Below are 20,944 nucleotides of genomic sequence, written 5' to 3' on the forward strand. Positions count from 1 at the left end.
AGACCGGGGCGTTTTCCTGTAAGATTATCTGGAAAATCTATGCCAATTACCGCGGGATTAGTCTTCTAAATATCGCCTAGAAGGTTCTAGTGAGCGTATTGTGTGAAAGGCTGAAGCCCATCGTCAACCAACTGATTAGACCTTATCAGTGTGGCTTTAGACCTGGAAAGTCTACCATCCACCAAATATTTACAATACGCCAAATCATAGAAAAGACTCACGAAAAGGATATCGACACACACCATCTTTTGGTCGACTTCAAAGCTGCATTCGACAGTACAGAAAGGAGTTATCTGTATGCCGCGATGTTTGAATCTGGTACAGCCATATTGTTAGAAGGATACTGTACGGCGCATTCAGCATTAAAATTGCCGTTAAATCTTCAAAAAATTGAAGAACCAACATGAAATATTTCAAAAAACTTAGCAATGTCCAAAGTTTTATCAGCAACGAAAATCATCATCTGGGACGAATGCACAATGCGCCAAAACGTGTATTAGAAGCACTTAACCGAACATTGAAAGATATACGCAATGACTCGAGATGCTTTGGAGGCGCAATGATTCTACTGTCTGGTGACTTCCGCCAAACACTGCCAGTAATTCCAAGATCAACGGCTGCTGACGAAATACTATCGTCGCGATACTCAAAGGAAAATTCGAGGGTGAAGAAGTTCTCATTCCGACGATCCCGATGATCCCAACCGATCTTTCGCTTGAGTTTAAAAGACTTCAATTTCCGATCCGTCTTGCATTCGCCATGACCATTAACAAATCACAAGGCCAATCCTTGAAAGTTTGTGGTCTGCATTTAGAAAATCAATGTTTCTCACATGGCCAATTATACTCGTATGTGGCATGTTCATGGGACGGAAAACCATCTGCGTTGTTTGTTCTTGCACCTGATAATAAAACCAAAAAATGTCGTGTATCGCAAGGTGCTTAAGTGAACAATCTATTAAAGCTTCATTGAAATACTTGATTAATAAAAAATTATATTAACTTAATAAAATCAAAAATCTGTTTTTTTATTGCCTCTAGGGCGGAACAAAGTTCGTCGGGTCAGCTGGTACTACTGTGGGCAAAAAGTAAGGTGAATTTGGTTGTAAAATGAAAAATCTTTATTTATTCTTGTAAATCAATTTCATCCCCTTAAAAATAATCCCCTCTCGATGAAATACACTTATGCCAACGATTTTTCCAATCCCCGAAACATGCCAAATAGTCCATTTCCGGTTCCGATTCAGCTTTTATCTCCTCAATCGACTCGAAACGCGTTCCCCGGAGTGGTCTCTTAAGTTTTGGGAATAGCCAGAAGTCACACGGAGCCAAATCAGGCGAATACGGTGGTTGAGGAACGATATGCGTGGAATTTTTGGCGAAATGGTCAGGAAGAACGAGTGCAGTCTGAGACGGCGCATTATCGTGATGTAAAAACCAATAGTTGTTGGCCCGTAATTCTGGTCTTTTTTGACGAATTGCTTCACGTAAACGACGCATAACGCTCAAATAATATTCCTTATTAACAGTTTGGCCAGGTGGAAGGAATTCATAGTGCACCACACCACGAAAATCGAAGAAAACTGTCATCATGACCTTTATTTTTGAACGACTTTGACGTGCTCTTTTCGGTCTGGCCTCGACTTTAGCACGATATTCGCTTGATTGGTCGTTTGTTTTAGGGTCGTAAGCATAAATCCAAGTCTCATCTCCCGTAATGATGCATTTGAGCTTGTCCTGATAGTCTGAAAGCATTGTTTCACACACATCAACCTGACGACTTTTTTCCAAGAAATTGAGAGTTTTCGGTACCAAACGAGATTTGACTTTTCGTAGGCCAAAATGGTTTTCACAGATCCTTCTGATATTCCGATCATATCAGTAAGGTCTTTAACAGTCAACCGCCGATTTTTGAGCACTAACTCCTTCACTTTATTGACGTGTTGGTCATCTGTTGACGTCGATGGTCCTTCGGAGCGCTCCAAGTCATTAACACGTTCTCGACCCTCTTTGAAGTCTTTGTACCACTTATAAACATTTTTCTGCGACATGGTCGAATCACCAAATGCCTTCTGCAACATGCTAAACGTTTCCGCAGCCGAAATTTCATTCCGCAAACAAAATTTGATGGCACTTCTCTGCTCATTCAAATCATACAATGTAAAAATTGAAAAACGCGCTCTTGGTCGTTTGGTAAACACAAGCGTAAATATATTACTGATAATGAAATTCACATGAAAGTTGGCCCAGATGTTATCAACAGTGCTGCCAACTCATAAAAAAATAACTAGAGCGAAATTTTAATCCCGCGAAGTTTGACAAATAAATTCACCTTACTTTTTGCCCACAGTAATATATTTCAAAAAGTATTAAAAAAAAGAAAAAAAAAAAAACAATAAATAAATAGTCAGAACTTTGCATTATGCTGAGCTGTTATTATTTTGACCCAAACTGTATAATTACTTGATATTGTCTTTAAAAATTAAAAGCAGCGTATGAATCTGATTGATAGGAACAAAAGCTCGGATTCGCATTAGACTCTCCCATAATTGCTTTAGAAGATGATTTATATATATGTAGGTATATGTTTGTATGTGTATGTATATGTATGTATGTATATATGCACAGGGCTAGAAGATACATACCAACATTAGTGCTACTCTAAACTTATGAATATATTAAATATTATTTTACAAATTTATCATACCATTGAGCGAGCGTTCGTACACACACATACATACGAGTATACCCAAATACTAATGATTTTATTATCGAATATTTTTGATTTTACGTTTATTTTTGTCTTTCAGAAATTCACCATATTTTTACACAATTGAAATAACAGCTCTGGTGTTAACATAAAATGTTTTGTAATACATGGCGTGTGTGTGTGTGTGTGTGCAACATTTTTGGTGCCAAAATGCAATTTTAGGTGTTTGAAAAAATATGTGAATTTTTTATAAATATAAAGGAAAAGTGTTGATTTTTGATTGGCGGAAATATATTAAAATAGTTTTTAAAAAAACACCCCAAAAAAAGCATACAAATAAAACCAATTTCATATAAATCGACAAGTTAATAAAATTGCGCGCAGCTGTCGGATGAGTTGCGAAATTTTTCTCAATTTATTTCAACCACATATTTTTTATTAATCTTTTTTTATACATATCTTTGTTTTTTGTGCTGACTAACTGTTTTCATATTCGCGCTACAATTGGAGTGTCCAATTGAATTGAATTTAGAAACACCGGCGGCAAAGTTATTTTTTCATTACTTCTAAACTCGCAGTGCAATGCGACGCGCGAAACGGCTCAGCATCAGTGGAGCGAAGGGCGCAAGCGACAGGAGCGAGGAGTGAGGAATGAGGAGGATGGAAAAAATCATAAATTTAAAATATCAAATGTAAAGTCCATACATTTTTCCAAAGCGGGATTGAGCACAAATAGCCGACGGATATTGGCATGAATAAAAAAAAATCAAAAACAGGGAAAGAAAAAAATGCAAAAAAAAAAATAAAGCAATCGGAAGCAATACTGGGAAACGCTATAGTTGATTGTTGCAGTGGGCGGCACAGGTGAGATGTGATATGAGGATAACCAAAAAAACAAAAAAAAAAGCACGCAGCTATAAAAAGCAAATAAAATAAGATTTAATACAGTTAGCGAGCAATAAGAACGTAAAAAGTTAAAAGCAAAAAAGGAAGAACAACAAAAGAGCGCAGTTTACAGGGCGGTGGTGCAGGTGGAGAACGTGGACGAAATGTCGAATGGAAAATAAATAAAGAAATTGCCAGCGGAATAAATAATTTGCTATCACTCGCGTGCGCTTCCACACCCATACACACATACATGCATACTCACACATGCGCCCTACATATTTAGCCGCATTCTTATTTGACGCTATTTCTTTATGCACATACTGCAAATACATACATACAAACAGGGTGGTCCATATGATGATCATATCATATATGAGTTTTTCTTACTCATAAGCCCTTTCTCACTGTCAGTCTTCACAGAAAGTCAATATTCAGCATGGAGTTCGGAAGACCCGCACAAGATCGACGAGAAGCCAATGCATCTCCAGAGAATGACTAACCAGACGTGAGGGTTTGGAAGAGATGCCATTATTGGCTCACTTTTCTATGAAAATGTTACTGGAGCCGCCATTGCGGTCAACGGTGAACGCTACAGAGACGTGCGAAGGGAATTTTTGTGGCCGGAAATTGCAGGCTCATTGATTTGTTTGAGCGACCTTTATTTTTTAAATTTTATTTTTGTCAGGACAGACTAGCAAGTACAGCACTCAGACACAATTAAAACCATATTTTACTTCATGCGGGTTCCCTTTCTAATTTTCTTTAAATCTATTCGACCTTCGAAGAAATCTCAGTAGATCTTGTGGTGCCAAGGAGCCAAGGTGGTCGCTTCTTAACACATCAGCGTCAAAAACCTCAAGCCTGATTCGAACGAAGGCCGGGCACAGAAAGTGGTCCGCCATCTCATCCTCCTCTCCACATGCCGTACAGAGTGCACTGTCTGAAATGCCCACCTTTTCCATGTGCTTTGTCCATAGAAAGTGGCCCGTCATCAGTCCAACCAGCTGCCTATAGCCCCTTCTGCTTAATTACAGAAAGATCTGCGACAATCGGTCGGACATGACTGGTAACATCAGCGACCTTTAGTTTCGCCTGTTTGGTATACTATACCTACAGCCCATGCCACAATCGATCTTTTGCGCATCAAGCTCGGTAATGGATGGCAACCATGAGTGCCATTCGGTTAAATTGAGCGGGTTGCTGGAAGAAAAAAACCGTTTGGTCATATGGCCTGTCTATTATTGCGACAAGCCCAGTTCAACTCGTTGATAACTGATTACATCGGGAGGACTACATACGGCACTAGACTCGGCTACAACAACCTCTAACCTGGTAGAAGAAAGCAGAAATAGCCTTACCACCTTGAGTAAAAACCAGAAAGTTACTTTAATCTGGGTCCTGGGACATCGGAACAATGAAAGAAACGAAACAACGGACGAACTGGCAAGGGGATGATCTGCCATGGGTAGCATTCTTGCAGAATTGGTATTCACACCTCTGGATGTAAGCTTCTGGACCCGAGGAGAGAAAGCAGCCAAAATGGGCATACCTTATAATTTATGCTGCCATACGTAGCTGTAGTCAACCGGAGAAAAAGGATACTATATTCCACTTCCACTGGGAGTGCCCTGCCCTATGTAAGGCAAGGATGTTAATCCTTAATGATTTTGGGCAATAAATGAACTGAAATGAAATGATGTTAATCCACAGCACACCGCTTTTTGAAAACCTTGAAGAGCTGGCCGGCATAATCGTAAACAACCTTATAAGTCTTCTCAATCGTACAGACTGGATTAGTCGTGAAGAAATAATTGTAAAACTTGTGGGTAGTGACGTTGGGGCAAAAAAATGTTGCGGAAGCACTAATTAGATTCTTAATGAATCACTACTTCAACGAACCAGCCATCCAAGCTCGGCAATCGTATTATCAGCCGTCTCGGAGATATCAATTGGTCATCTCGAAGCTGCGATAGGACATCGATAAAAGTTTGTATGAGGGGCGCCGTGAAGAACCGATTTTACGAGAAAATTTCATTTACGATTCAGGTCCTGAAGGTGAATATCGAGCAAACCTTTCTTGAGATAGAGCCAGAAATAGACACCAAGGACTTGAAAAACTGTCATAACAGGATATGCTACTGCGAGACAGCCCGTACAGACAGTAATCCGTAAGTATGACCCGTAAATAATGGCAGCATGAGTTCGTTCGAATAAGCCAATGATACCATATACTGAATATCGAATATATCAGCCACCGAAGCCGATGAGTTGGTGCATCCCTACCATTCGAAACTACACAGATTCGAAAACCCGGACACGAATTGATAGAAAAAGTTGATAGCGGTCGCCCCTCGACAGACAATGGCAAGCCTCCGAGTGTATCTTTGCCACGAGAAAGCTCCTCATAAAAAATATCTGCCATAAAACTGTAGGTCACTCCATTTGTGGAACAGCAACAAGACGTACACAACAAATAGGAGGAAGAGCTCGGCCAACTAACCCAAAAGGATGTAAGCGTGAATTATATATCCAAGTATATACCGAAAATAATTGATGTTTGTCCATTTTTTTTTTTTCATTTTTAAAAAGAAACCACTATATGAACCACCCTTTGCGCGTGCCAATGTATTTACTCAATTGCAGAATTCCTGGCTCTGCGACGCTGCCACATTAGAAAAATACACCATTGACGACAACATCATCCTCAGCGCTGAATGCCAGTACCAACTATGTAAGTATGTATGTATGTATGTATGTATGTGTGTCATGTCATGTCATAATGTAATACTATCACCCATGGAAGAAGCAGCCGCGCGATGGGCAGTAATGCGAAAGCGCTGTGAGATCCGTCAGCTGCGCACCAACTCGCATGCACACACACGAACTACGTCAAAGCTGACACACTGCAACAACAACACTACCAATAGCAGCAATAGTAGCAGTAACCTTCAATAGCAGCAGCAGTCGCACTACCAGGCGCACCAGCAACCATGTCCACATACCTATTCACATACTTAGCGTGCCTTAGCGGCCACTTTCGCTCAAGTCTTACATACTTTTTTATTTGCTTTGCTTGCGCTCGCTTTTGTATTATACATTCTTAAACCTACATTAGATTACAACTAATATCCTTGCAGTTCTAATTCTCCTTTTTTTTCAAATATTCACTTTTGCCTTTCTTCATGTTCATCGCTGCCTTCCACTTCACTTGTCCACCTGCGCCGGTTCCATAGAATACATATCACGCAGCAGTCGCGCTATGGGCACATTGCCAATTGTCTCCTTGAAGAAGAGCGCCTCAATGGTGGCTGCGCGTATAGTGCGCAAAGATGGCAATAGCAGCAGTAAACGTCCGAAGCGCGTCGCTTGTCGTGGGTAGCGTAGACGCACGTGATCGGAGAGTATACATTGCGCTTGATCTTGCAGCATCTCGACTGGTTGTACATCACAGAGTCCAGCTGTTTCGGGCGCAAAGAGCGCTATGGCTTTCATGCAGCCGACCTCACTGCCATCGGGCGCGATTTGGCGAAAACGACAGAGTATCTCTTGTATGGTCTTCATCTCGATTTGTGTGGCATCGTCTTGGAGCACGCGCTCTTTGATGAGTGGTGATTCGAGTATCGGTGTGAGATCGAGCGGTATGGTCCATTGAGCGAGGTTGAGTAGGAAAAGCTCTTTCCAAGATTCCTGTGGCAGCATGCGTTTGAGAGAAAAAGAGATGGAAATGTTATAGAGAGTTGTGAAAAAGATGCTTGCTAAAAAAGAAAAAAATTGTGGGAGACATGAGTGTACAATTTAATAGCGTTACGGGCTTTTTGTGCAAAAATTATATATTTTTCTTTATAAAAAAATTTATTTTATATTATTTATAAAACTATTATTCAGGCTCGTTCCAAAACAAACATCTTTATGAAAGTCTACTGCCTCTAAATAAACCACATTTTCTCCCCTCCTGCACTCAATTTTGCGCAATTCAACTCACCTGCAGCAATAAATGTTGATCGTTCTTGGTGAGCGTCTGGAATGGCATCAAACACTTAACCCATCGCACCGCCATGAAGAGTAAACGCGCTGTGGTCTCTTGCAGCATCTCCCATGACAGAAGTCGTGAGTCGACACCAATCAATTGCTGTGGCAGCGCCGGAAAAAGCAACGAATTATGCACCTGGTACTGTATGATTTCTTGACACTTATCCGGGCTGAGTAACAGTTCGAGGAAACCATTTTGACGTGCAGCATATAGCGCTGCAGCTTGACTAGCCGCGGCGGCCGCTGAAGAGCTTGAGCTGGTTGAGACGCCAGTGCCGCTGTGTTGAGCCGCTGGCGAGTGGCTGGAGAGTGGTGACGAACGCGATGGTGTGCCGCTACTTGCGGCCAAGCTGCTACCGCCACTGCTCGGCTTACAATTCTGATTGTTTATGCTGTTATCGTTGTTGTTGTCCACGTCCGCGCTACTGTTATTATTATTGCTATTGCCATTAATGATGATAATCGGTGATGCCGGTCCACCAGTAACATTCGTGTCAGTAAGTGATGGCACCGGTGAGGCGCTCGTTGACAGTGGCGGCGTAGCTGAAGGCGTTTCTGTTTCGACATTCACGCGAGGGCTCTCGCTGCCCAACGAGCTGCGTCCGCCAATACTCGAAATGGATTGTATAGAAGGTGTAGGCGAAGGTGAAGAGTAATTATGTGTAGTCATAGTGGACTTGGCGTAGAATTCTAAGCTGGTGGTGCTAGCAGCGCCACCGCTAGCCGCACCCGAGGAGCCGCCACTATTCGTCAAATCAAAAGTAGGTACAACATTGCTGCCATTGCCGGCTGTAAGCGACAAGGGCATATGCTTAGTAGATGGTGGATGCGCAGCGGCGTTTACCGCACCCACAATGGTGGCGGCTGTAGTAGCCGCCGCTGTTGCTGCCATGCTGGGCAGCTTACTTGTGGCCTCGGCGATGAGATTGTGATGCATGTGGGGCAGCAGGTGCGGTGGAAATGGTAATGGTGGATGTGGTGGCACAGCAACGGCGCCATTTTGCAAAGCGCTATGCTGCGCCAGCGCATGTCCGGGATGATGAAAGGCAGTTGGGTGCGCTGGTGGTTGGAAACCCTGCACAGGGTGGGTGGAAATGTGCGATGTGTAATTGAAAGAGGCCGACACATTGGTGACCAACGAGACGGGTAGGTGATGGCCGGGATGATGATGGGCGTGATGCGCTGCCAAGCCATTGTGATGGTGGTGATGATGATGATGCGGATGGTGGGGATGATGGTGATGCAACTGTGGATGCAGTTTCGGTTTGCGTGGACCGCGCTCATGTTGAACGGCTGGAAGGAAAGGAGGGAAAGGTAGAATTGTAGAGTTAGAGATTTTATGAAACGAAGAAGCAAAAGTTGGCGCATATTATTTTCTGTATCATAAATGAAAGATTTGTGATAAAGATTAGACATTCAGTTTATTAAAGTGCGATTTGTATTAAAGGTCAGGCTAAGATAAGGCTAATATGGCACGGTGAAGAAGATCTAAAAATTGAGTTCCCTACAAATCAATCTGCCCTAATGCTCATAAGAGATAGTCAAGCAGCCATCTTAGCATTAAAGTCATCCACAACCTATTCAAAAACTGTCAGACAATGCAAAGAAGAGCGTAATGCTTTAGCGCAAATCACTCTCATATGGGTACCTGGGCATAAAAATATAGAAAGAAATGGGAAAGCCGATGAATTGGCAAGACAGGGGGCACCCTTTGACGAGTCCGAAAATGTAGAAATTGACTGCCCGCAAGGTGTGCGCAAAAGCGAGATTTTCCCGCTATTCCAGCAGCAGGCCGTTGACAGATGGACAAACACCAGGTATCCGTGTAAACACCTACCAAAATAACTAAACAAGTGTGGTCCAATTTCAACAAATCTAGAACTGAAGAGTTGTTAAAAAAGCCACGAGCAGACATATTCAGAATTACGTCAACAATAACCGGGAACTGGCCTTTGGGAGGCCATGCCAGAAAGACGCGGTGGCCGTAGAACGATAGGTGTAGAAGCTGCAATCAAGAAGAATCTAAGGAAGCAGTATTTTACTCTCGGTGTGACTGCCCAAGTCTGGGTACTTTACGACATAGAATGCTGGGGGAATGCTCGATGGTTAGCTTGAAGGAAATTGCGGAAAATAGCCACCTTAAGCAGATTCATAGTCAAATTGAGATGGTTCGACTAATAAAAAGTAGTGGTTCTACAAGTGGTGTATCAAAATGGCATCTTGGGTCTGGGCTGTGTCGCTCAGACAACACCTACACTAACCAATGTTCATAAGTGTAAGCGTTCGCAATGTATCTATGTCGAACTAAGCTTTCGTATGCGCCTATCTTAACCCGTATGGGCGTTTCATCTTCGGCAAACCCTCGTAAAATGATCTGCTTAAGGTTTTCGTTGAATGTTTTGATCCTATAATTTTCTTTTTTAGCGACCTTTCATTATAGCTATTTTGAAAACGGGTCAAAAATGCCTTTTTAGGTGGAAGGTAGAGGGCTAACATGCCCTGTTTACGAGGAGTATTTTCAGAAATAAAATCGAAAGGTTTGTCACTGCCTGCCGAGGGGCGACCCCTATCAGAAAAACCTTTTCTATCAATTTGGTGTTTCAAGCTCACAGCGGGACTCGAGCCTTGAAACTACCGAATGGTAGTCTGGCCCCAACCAACCAACTAAAACTATTATTTACATTGGTACCGACTTTGGCCATCGCAACGTGTAAGATGCCCGTTTGAAAAGTCCATGAGAAAATAAAAACTACTTAATTGCTTGGAGTAAACCTTTTTTTGCTTTCGACATACTTAGTTTCCGTTTAGGCACTTACACTTTGTACACTTCATAGACTGCGTCCAGCGCTGTTCTAGTTTGTTGATTAATTCCGAATAATGAATTAATGAATTAATAGGAAATGGGAAGAAAGGAAATTTGCTGCACACTGGCTAAACTGTGCCGGTCAGCGTCAAACCAAACTATTCCTAAGTCCCAACAAAGGAGTATCTGACAAGCTCCTCTCACAAAGCAGAGTAGATCTGCGTCTTTCAACAGGATATCTTACAGGTCACTGCAGCCTGAGGTATCATCTAAATAATATTGGTCTATCTGAGTCCAATGTCTGCCGCTTTTGCGAAATGGACATAGAAAGCTCAGAACATGTGCTTTGTGAATGTCCTGCGTTGGGCAGACAGAGACTTCATCACCTTGGTGGTATCGCAGTATCTCCATGCCATCTTTGGAACGACAAACCTAAAATTGTGCTAAAATTTTTAAAAAGCCTAAAACTCTAGGGTTACAAAAATAGGCATTTTACAATAGTCGCAGTGCGTAATGGCCTTATAATAATAATAATAATAATAACTTCCGAATAATAGGATTTGTCCAAGTCTAAAAAATATCCATCCGTTTCTGCAATCACCTCCTCGTTTGAATAAATACTTTTCCCCGCCAGCCATTTCTACAAATTGGGGGAAAAAGAGTAGTTCAAGGGATGCAACGGAGCTAAGCTTGAAGTATAGGGGAGATTTGAAACGGGCTGAAACCCCATTCCCCTTAATTTTAAGATCACAACTGCTGAAGCGTGAGCTGCCGCGAAAATCAAAAGCAACAGAAACAGAGGAAAGCCAAACGAAAGCCAAACACAAAGAAATCTACCGATAAGGCTAAAACTTGGTGTGTGTTCTTCCAAGAGATGCTACTAACTAAACATAACCTCAATACGCGCCAGTTGCGCCATCTTTCTGATGCTCGGAGTTTCCAAATGACCCTCATAGTTGAACAAAACATTGGATTTTCACACCAGTATTGGTGCCGTTTCGGCATTAGCAAATGTCTCTCTACCAGGAAGTTGAAATACCGAAAATGGTTAAAGTTCACTTTAAAGTTGGGAATAGTTTATCTGCTTGGTTACTAAAGCTAACTTGAGCGTTAGAGGAGAAAATGACTCTCAATCTTAAGTTCTATTTGAACTATTCATCCATACTGTAACCGAAATTCTTTAACTTTTTCCACTTTCCACTGAACTGTTAACTTTCGCTTTTTCCCCACCATCACTTCATTTCTCCAACTTCTTTTCATGTGCACCCACCTCCGCATATACGCCTACATATAATTTAAATCATCTTCTTCAAATTAACTTTATTTATTTAAGTACTTAAAAGCAGATTATCGCAATTATCCACTTGAATTGATTTTGTGCGAGTATTTTTGCGGCATTTGCATCTCGATTCGCTGGAAGCTTTTTCGGCTGCCTGATACTTGATTGACTTGAAAAGTTTGCGCGCGCGTGTATGTTGTATGTTAAAGTGTGTGTGCCTGTTCGTGCCAAATCAGCAAAAAGGCAACAAACCCCAATACTCAAAGAGTGATAGACGCCCAAAAGGAAGGCAAATCAAAAGTTGGTAAAAAGTTGCGTGAAACTCAAACAAACCCGCTTCCAGTGCGTGAGTGAAGTTAACTGCGAAGTGGTGTTGTGTGAGATGTAGTCCTCTGTTTGTGCTGCTTTTGATTTTCGATTAGATAAAATGCCGAATTTGTAGATATTTTTTGTGCAAATATATGCATGAGTGTGTGTGTGACTTGAAAGAAAGGCGTATTAAAAATGAGGGAAGGTATATTTAGAAAAAATTCTTGAACTCATTTGAAACTTTGTGAAAGGGGATACTAAATATTTAAAAAATGCGATTATACTACTTAACTAAACCTACAACCTTTCGTTGGTTTGAGTTGAGTTCAAAAACCTTGCGAGTAGATTCTGATTTCTTTACCGAAGACATATCTTCAGAATTTGCTCCTGCTACTTTGCTTTGGGTGCGTAGATGCCGTGGCAATATCGTCTATACATACGGCATGCACGTACGAAAACGCTCTTACAGTTTGTCAGACCACCTTTTTCATACGCAGTTTTCTCGAAATTTACTACGAGTGCGCCACCTCGTCTTCGTCCGTGGTCATCCATATTTCCTTCAACTTCTACATATGTAAGTCGTTGCGTGCGTCCTCACTCTTTCCACATGTCTTCCGACAAGAATGTAGCTCTTGAGAAGCTATTTGGCTGGAGAGAGCTTCTATGACTTCCCCAAGATCTATTCTGGGTACATGTCTTGTAGGCACTAAGGTGGTTTCATCGTCCATACGTACGGCATGAATGTACGAAAAAGCTCTTACAGTTCGTCATACCACCTTTTTCATACGCAGTTTTCCCAAACTTACTACGAGTGCGCCCCCAATCGACTTCGTTCGTGGTCATCCAAAGGTTAATTTGAAATGGCTGTCCATAGACTGCTTCGACAGACCTCAGGATGGGACTTGGACTCAATGTCATACCACACGGACTAAGCCGGATTAATTCAAGCCAAATCTTTTTCATTCCTGCGGCTTTCTCAGAAGTCATTGTTTGCGTCCTAACTCATTCCGTATGCCTTCCGATAAGAATGAAGCTTCTTAGCTGAGGTAATCATCTTCTAAAAATTTTAATGTCTCCCTCCCAACAGCGATCCCGAAGCATTTTGCATGCCTGCAGGATCACGAAGACCTCTGCTTGAAAGACGCTGCTTGTCTCCGGCAGTTTAAAGGAGACCGAGATGCTGGCTGATTTAGAGTAGACCCCCGCTCCCACTCCAGACTCCATTTTGGATCCGTCAGTGAAAACAGAGGCATATATATCCGCACAAACTCTCCCCTCTTTCCAGTTTTGCCTGCTCGGAAAGATAGCCCTAGCACAACCCTCAAAGCACAGTTTGCAGATGGAGAGGTCGGGGCGAATATCAGAAAGGGAAGGGGAGAACTGCTTCAAGATGTTGCTATGTCCTACAGGAAGTTGTTTCCAAAGGCCAAACTCCTTCAGCCTAATAGCACTCTGAGCAGCAATGTATTTAACCTGCAGATCCACAGGAATTAAGTGGAGAATAACGTTGAGCGCAGCGGTGGGTCATGCCCTACAAGCACCAGTGATGGCCTCACATGCAGTTCTCTGCACTCTCTCTAGTTTAGTGGTGTTGTAGCCCTTCTGAAGACCTACCCACCAAACTAGGCAACCGTATGTCAAAATTGGCAGAACCACTAAGTTGTACATCCAAAGTACGACACGTGGCTTGAGACCCCATTTTTTGCCGAACATAGAGTTACAGGCGTAGAAGGCTATATTGGCCTTCTTAATTCGATTTTCTATGTGCAGCTTCCAGTGGAGCTTGGGGTCAAGTATTACTCCAAGATACTTGACTTCCGATGAAAGTGTAAGACACTGGTTGTTAAGTCTAGGAAGCATAAAAGGTGGAGGCTTATATTTTCTGGTGAATAGCATCAACTCCGTTTTGTCAGAGTTGACTCTGAGACCGCAACTGGCGGCCCATCTGCTGAGTGTAGCCAGTGCACCTTCCAAAATTTCAGCCAATACTGATGGGAAGGGACCTGAGACCTTAAGGACCAAGTCATCGGCATATGCTACCACCTTTACCCCACCCCTGTTTAAGCGAAGTAAGGCTTCATCTACAGCTAGCCAAAGGAGAGGCTAGAGGACGCCGCCCTGCGGTGTGCCCCTATGTACGAATCTGGTGATTCTAGCCCCTCCTGTCACCGCATTTATTTCCCTCCCATCAAGCAGGGACGAGATCCAGAGGTAGATAGGTCTTTCCACCCCTAGCCTATTTAGGGCCGTGACAATTGACTCCGCCGTAATATTATTAAAGGCACCCTCTAGTCTAGGGTGTCCGCCAAAGTGAATTGTTTTCTCTCCAGAGATTTCTCTACAGTCCCTACTACCTCATGTAAGGCTGACTCGGTAGATTTCCCTTTCAGGTAAGCATGTTGGGCTGGAGAAAATGTGGTTTCACAGTGCTCTCGGATGTGACAGTCGATCACTCTTTCAAACACCTTGAGAATAAAGGAGGTAAGACTTAAAGGTCTGAAGTCCTTGGCCAGGACGTGGCCCCTCCTTCCTGCCTTAGGACTGAAGACCACTTTGGTTTTCTTCCAGCTAGCAGGAAAGTGGTTCAGCGAGATACACGCCGAGAAGATCGTTTGAAGAACGGGAACCACCACGGTTTTAGTCTTCTGAAGCATTACTGGCATGATACCATCGATGCCTGGAGATTTGAAAGGGGAAAAACTCTCGATTGCCCAGTTTATTCTGTTGACGGACAGGACTGGTGTCAGGGACATCGCAGGTAACCCCTCCTGCCGGGTCGCGTCTTCGTTACAGACTGGAGCAATAGAGTTTTCCGGGAAGTGGGCATCAATAAGGATTTTTAAGAATTCGCCTGCAGATTCAGCCCACTCCCCGTTCTCTCTTTTGACAAGAGTTTTACAGGAGTGGTCCTTGGATAGGATCCTGCTGAGTCTGGCCGAGTCTTTTACGGATTCGATGGATTTGCAGTACTCTTTCCAAGAGTTGCGCTTCGCATCTCTAATGGCTTTCTTATAATCTTTCAAAATTTCCCGGTAATCTTGAAAGTTCCTTATTTGGTAACATTTGAAGACAGAGACAGTAGCATTTTCAGTTTAGGCCTTGTGTATCTGTTTTTGCCTTCCCCTCAACTTGCAAAAACAGAAAGCCCAGTTCTTGTATGCATGGACTCGATTCCATAAGTCCTGCCTTAGAGTCTTTCCGCCCGTACTCACATGCTTCCTTATTTCCCTAAAATATCATTTTGTTCTGGCTTTTAGTACAGATTGACGTTGTTCTTTATAAAAGGTTCCTGAACAAATTTCGAGTTAGTCACTACAGACCGAAAGCCTTAATTGCAGCCTTGACTGGAGCTTTGACAGCCTCCTGACTGCCTACAAAGAAGTTGAATTTTGAAAGAGGGAGGTATGTATGCACATATGCTTGCCAATTTTATCGCTTTATCAAATACGTAAATCCTGAATTACTTGAAAAAGGTGCGGTAGTCTGGATGCTGGAAAACTGCTTTTAAGCGAGTTGTTGAGAAAAAGCGTCAGATTTTGTTTCAGTGTCTACTTTTGAAGTATCTATGAAGATTGCAATGCTATCATATTTAAGAACTATTAAAGCTCCCCACGTTCCCATGACGAGTTACCGGAGCAATCCGGATTTATGCCCTACATATGGAAATGAGTAATCTGATAGTCCCAGCTTCTATGTTCTACTCCAATTACGTTTAAGAGATAGGCATGACATTTCATGTATGTTTCCCTAGATGTTCTGGTTGCTTAACAATTATTTTTCGTTCACAGACTCGAATACCATAATATTTTTGCCAGTTTCAAACTTAATTTTTTCTTTAATTTTAATTAATCGTTTGTCCTTAGTCTGTTAAAATTTAGCTACAAAAATTAAATAAATAAATAAAAACTATTCCCAGAAATTTCACCTCTTTCAACAGCCTTAGGTTTATACCATTAAGTGATGTTGTTCTGAAACTTTCTATTTTATGTTGCCTCGTGAAAAGGAAAACTTCGATTTTAAAAGAATTAATTCCGAGGCAAGTTCACCCTGTCCATACTTTCCGCTAAGGACTTTTCAATGGTTTTTGAGTTGTTTCTGTCTTGCTGAAAACTGATAGTGTAAGCAGGAGTTAATTTAATTGAACCAGATTGTGACATTCTGTGGTTCTTTGAGGAAACAGAAGCTGCTGTTAAAAGCAATTTAAATAACAATTTTCCAAACAAAGCAAAAATTTCTATTTTTGTATAATTTTTATCTATCAGTGATTATTAAAAAATGTTGATACTGTGTGGCTCTGAAGATGTCAACTGCAGGTTAAACAAAACAAGGGCGGCATTTGGGTGAATGCATACAGTATGGGGGAGTTCGCAAATCTTCAGGCGCACTAAACTACGAATATTCGGCTCGTGCGTGAAGTCCATCTTGTTGTACGGAGACGAAACATGGCTGGTCTCCAACACCATCACACAGAGGCTACAATCTTTCATCAACAAATGCCTCCGTATCAATTGCAGAATATTCTGCCCAAACCCCATCAGTAAAGACGCACTGAGGAGATTAACGAACGAGGAACCCATCCTTAAGCAAATCAAATGCAGAAAGTGGCGATGGATAGGTCACACAGGTCACTAGATAGCATCACGAGAATAACACTGGATTGGAACCCGCAAAGCAGCAGAGGTCGCGGACGACCAAAAAACACTTGGATAAGGTCGATGTTGCGCGAACTAGCAGATACCGACATCTCATGGGACGGTGCAAAAATAGCAGCACAGAACCGAGTATGATGGATGAGTCTTGTCGAGACCCCGTGCTCCCGAGACGAGTGAACAAGAAAAAAAAAATGGCTCTGAAGCAGCTATGTACATATTTAGTCTCAAGCTCAACGCGAAATTTGCAGATGTAAACTTTATGATTTTAAAACCGAACAAAAGAATAAATATTCAATGATCCTGAATACGAAACCTTAAATTAATGTGTTGCTTTTTTTTTTTCTGACCTTCCCCTTTTTGCTCACAGCCATCATTTCCTAACACCCTCACGCAATACCAGAAAAAAGCGAAATGAGCAAAAAAACGATAAAGCAAAAAAACGCAGCAATAACTTTTTGAAAAGCCTCAAAGCCTTTTGGAAGATCAAATTTTTCAATTACGCTAAAGTGGCGAGCTCATAAAATTTTCACGCCACCGATGAGCGTTGTGATATGCCTATGCGCAACCAGGCGTAGTGGGTGAAGAAGCTATGCGGTGAGACCGCGCGACGCCTTGATTGCTAAGACTTTAGGCAATTCGATGACAAACGCAAGAAATCTGAAGAAGGAAAATAAAAGAAAGATGAAAAACTAATTGGAAAATAGGTAGAAATAGAAGAAATAACGAAAAAAAAACCAGAAAAGAAGAAGCAAAGGAAAAGTTAAAGGCAAAGTGCAGGCATAAAAAGTTTCCACAAGTGCCAACGAAAAGTATGAGGTTGGCATAATTTTTAATGGGGAATTGCAACTTTTTAACCCTTTCGAGTGTAAGCCTTAACGAGATCGTATAGCATTTGCCACTTTCGAAGTCTTTTTTCTTTAACTTAATTTTGAAGCATCTGCGTTGCCTTTTTTGAAGCGGTACGAATTTATGCGGTTACGTTGGGGAAACTTAAATAGACTTTTGTGTTAAGACTTTGTTAAGGGGGAGGAGGGAATTGCTTGAGTGTGCAAGTTGTAATTTGTTTTTGGTGTGTTTTTTTTTGTACTTTTGCTGCTGCAAAACGGCAGCTTCTTCTGTCGTTGGCCGACGGAAAGTGGGTTGAAATGAGAAAGTTGGCTGCATTTCGTAAGCAGCAAAGAGCTTCAGGAGTTTGTTGGTGTTGGTGAATAATTCTTGATTTTATAATTTCTTCAAGAAAAGGAAAAAAAAGAAATAAAAGTAAAAAGTGAGAGCAATGCAATTTTGCCGCAACAAAGTTGGGCAATGCAAAAGTCGTGTCGTGGTAAATTTCGACTTGAGGCGATTGCGTCAGATTCCATTTGTTATTTGTTATTTTTCTTATTTTCATATTAAATAAAATATACAATAAATAAGTTTGGAGTTTACTAAGTGAATTAAATCTTTGAAGCAGGTCCTGGGGGGAAAATCAATATATGTAAATATTTTTCAATTTCTTTTGCGCTGTTGGAAAGGGTATATCTTCAATTGGAAATTTTATTCTATTGGAAAGTATTCTTCTTATTTTCGCATAAATTTTCATTCATTGCTGACTCGCTCGTGCCTGTTTCAGCAGATTGTGTTTAAATTTCTGAATCATTTCTAGAGAATCCGCATAGCACCGAGGTAAGTAGGTGAAATGGTTGAAGTGCCAGTCTGGCAATCCTCAAGTAGCACTAAAGCGCCGTTTTGATACCATTATGAGACCTCCAACAGGCAGGTATCAACAGCCAGCTAGAGCCCTTGATATAATGGAGAAGATTGATGGGATTTAGGTTGGCGCACTTCCCCAGGCTGTCGAAGAAAGGAGCACCCAGTGACCTTAGTCGTCTGGCTGCCGAATCCGGACATTTACAGAGAAAGTCTTCAACAGTCTCCTTCTCTGAAAGGTCACCACAGCTTCTGCAATGAGGGTTACATGGTAACCCTAGCTTTTCCGTGCATGTGCTGATCGTCCAGTGACCGGTAACCATAGGTACAAGTTTCGAAATTGAATGGCGAGCAGTCTAAATAACATTCTGTATACTGTACTGGGGCCAAAGGGTTTTCAAAATAGTACCGAGCACTCCACCAAAAAAGTCTGAGGATCTCAAAACTTTGCTCCGTGGATGCCAACTGACATCACCAAAGCGGCTGATTATACGATTATCTCCTGTTACAAAACTTGTGTGCGCAAAGTCTTATCCTGCCGAAACCGGAGCTCACACTTTGTATGCTTGGAAGCTTTTCAGCGCACATAGAATTCTATCAGGGAATACAATGTGGTTGATTGTATTCGTGGACAAGTTGGACGATTGAGCACTGTTAACATTGTTCTCAATACAGTTTGTTGTACCTGGGAAGTGTGTGTTCATGGGCTAGTCTAATGTATCGGCAGAGGTTTTGTCAACTCCCTGTTGTCTTTTCTGAAGAAAGAAGGACACCAGAGCTTTTTGGATAAACGCTTGCCTAATCTAACCGTACATTTGGTTGATTCAATGGAGCTACAGAAATCTTTCCAAGCATCTGTTTGAGTTCCTCTGATTGCTTTCTTGTATTCCCACAGACAATTTTTGTAGGTTTTAAAGTACTTGTATATGTAGCAGATGTTGAAGATGTCTATTGTCATTCTCCTCAGTTGACTTAAATTTTCATTCCACTAGGTGGAGTAACTGGTTTTACCATACGTGACAGGACATGAAGCTTGAAATCCTTTCGTCAACGAAACTTCGAAAGCACCTACTTTCTCATCTAAGTCTTTACATGGCGTTATGCTTTTATTGATATGTTGAAGTTTACCCTGGGCTACTCTGCTGAATATGAGGCAGTTTGTTATTCTTCGGTTGCTAAAACGGGTCGGTTTCTCACGCTTGAAATTGAAAACACTAAGTGTAGTACTCATGGATAAGGAGGCAAAACTACCGCTGCATTTGCCGCGATCAGACTAAGAGGCTGAGCATGTCAGTATCCCCAGAAACTTTGAGTTCATCACCGAGGTGATGGTCCCATGGTGAAAAGAATAGAGAAGATATGGCTAACAACATACCATTACTTGGCTCTCAGCGAGTTTGACAGAATCAGCAGAATGGCTGACGTGACTGGGATCACGAAGACATTTGTATACGAAAAAACTTAAATTGTGTTGGTGATATATGAAAAAAATTAACGCAGCCTTCATTCACTGCTATCTGAACAACGACTGATCGTGCAGAGTTAGGCTGCTGAATCCCCGACGTGGCAGCCGAAGTTCCCCTCACATATCCGTGAAATTTTCTCTTTCATCATTATTGGTCAAATCTATCATTCTTGGTGCGGTCCGAGTGAGGAATTCTTTGTATTGTATTCTTGTATTCTTTCTAAAAAAGCAGCAAGCGAAGTGCCACATTTGGAGATGGTACCGGGCGGAGGTTGTCGCAAAAAAAAGCAAAAAAAAAAAGCTGTTGGCTGGCTGCTGACTTGTGTAACAACTTCCCAACCCAAGTAAACATCTACTCTGACAGCCAAGCGGCAATTTGAGTCTTAAGCTCAATGATAGTGCGCTCAAAATGAATGGGGAATTCCTTTCTTCTCTTTCGACCGCATCCAATTCTGTGGTATGAGGCTTATTTGAGTGAATGGTCTCAAGGAATGGTCATTGCGGGAAACTGCTGGGTGAATGATCTAGTAAGACAAATGGTTCACAGCGAAATTAGAAGTTTAGGATTTAGTTTATGAGTTGAACTCTGTGAAAGAACGCCTACTTGCAAGGTCGTAAAATTCTCCTGGCCAAGGATAGATCGGAGGCGCTCGAGGTGACTTCTAAGGTTAACAAAGCCTCAGTCGTGCCGTGATGAAGAAACTACGAGTTAAGTATTCGTTATTCCCCTTTGATTAGAAGATGCATGCATCTGGTGACTATCTACGAGTAAAATCCCCAAAAGCTAGTGGGACTGCACCTGGCAAATTTATCGCGAATAAATTGTTCTCTCTCCCAAATATGCACGCAATTTTATCGGCAAAATGTTAAAGTCAAATTTGCCAAACTTTCTTAACTCATCACAAAGTTTTTGTAAAAGTGTTCACTTTTTAATAAATGCATTGCTTTTGCGACCAAAATACGGCAGCGCTTAATTTTGCTGCGAATGGAAGACAAAAATGATGCATAAAAGTGTTGCCCCAAATCTCGAATAATGCCACAACAAAAAACCACCCAAGTAGCCACAAAAGCCGTGGTGAAGCCACAAAACATGGCGGAAACAAGACAAACAACAACAACGC

The 20,944-nt window shown here is 41.8% G+C and overlaps 1 protein-coding gene across 1 annotated transcript in view; it reads right to left on the minus strand.

Moving 5' to 3' along the window:
* Window positions 1-6,801: 6,801 nt before the first annotated feature.
* The window catches only part of LOC128863600 (protein dissatisfaction), a 79,291-nt gene continuing 65,148 nt past the window's right edge, over window positions 6,802-20,944 (minus strand). Inside the window, exons 4-6 of the mRNA XM_054102834.1 lie at window positions 8,439-8,919; window positions 7,580-8,291; window positions 6,802-7,284 (exon numbers count right to left, since the gene is read on the minus strand). Of these exons, the coding sequence (XP_053958809.1) occupies window positions 6,802-7,284; window positions 7,580-8,291; window positions 8,439-8,919 (1,676 nt within the window). The remainder of the gene's footprint in view (window positions 7,285-7,579; window positions 8,292-8,438; window positions 8,920-20,944) is intronic.

This window comes from Anastrepha ludens, chromosome 5 (genome assembly GCF_028408465.1).
Source record: "Anastrepha ludens isolate Willacy chromosome 5, idAnaLude1.1, whole genome shotgun sequence".
Classification (NCBI taxonomy): domain Eukaryota; kingdom Metazoa; phylum Arthropoda; class Insecta; order Diptera; family Tephritidae; genus Anastrepha; species Anastrepha ludens.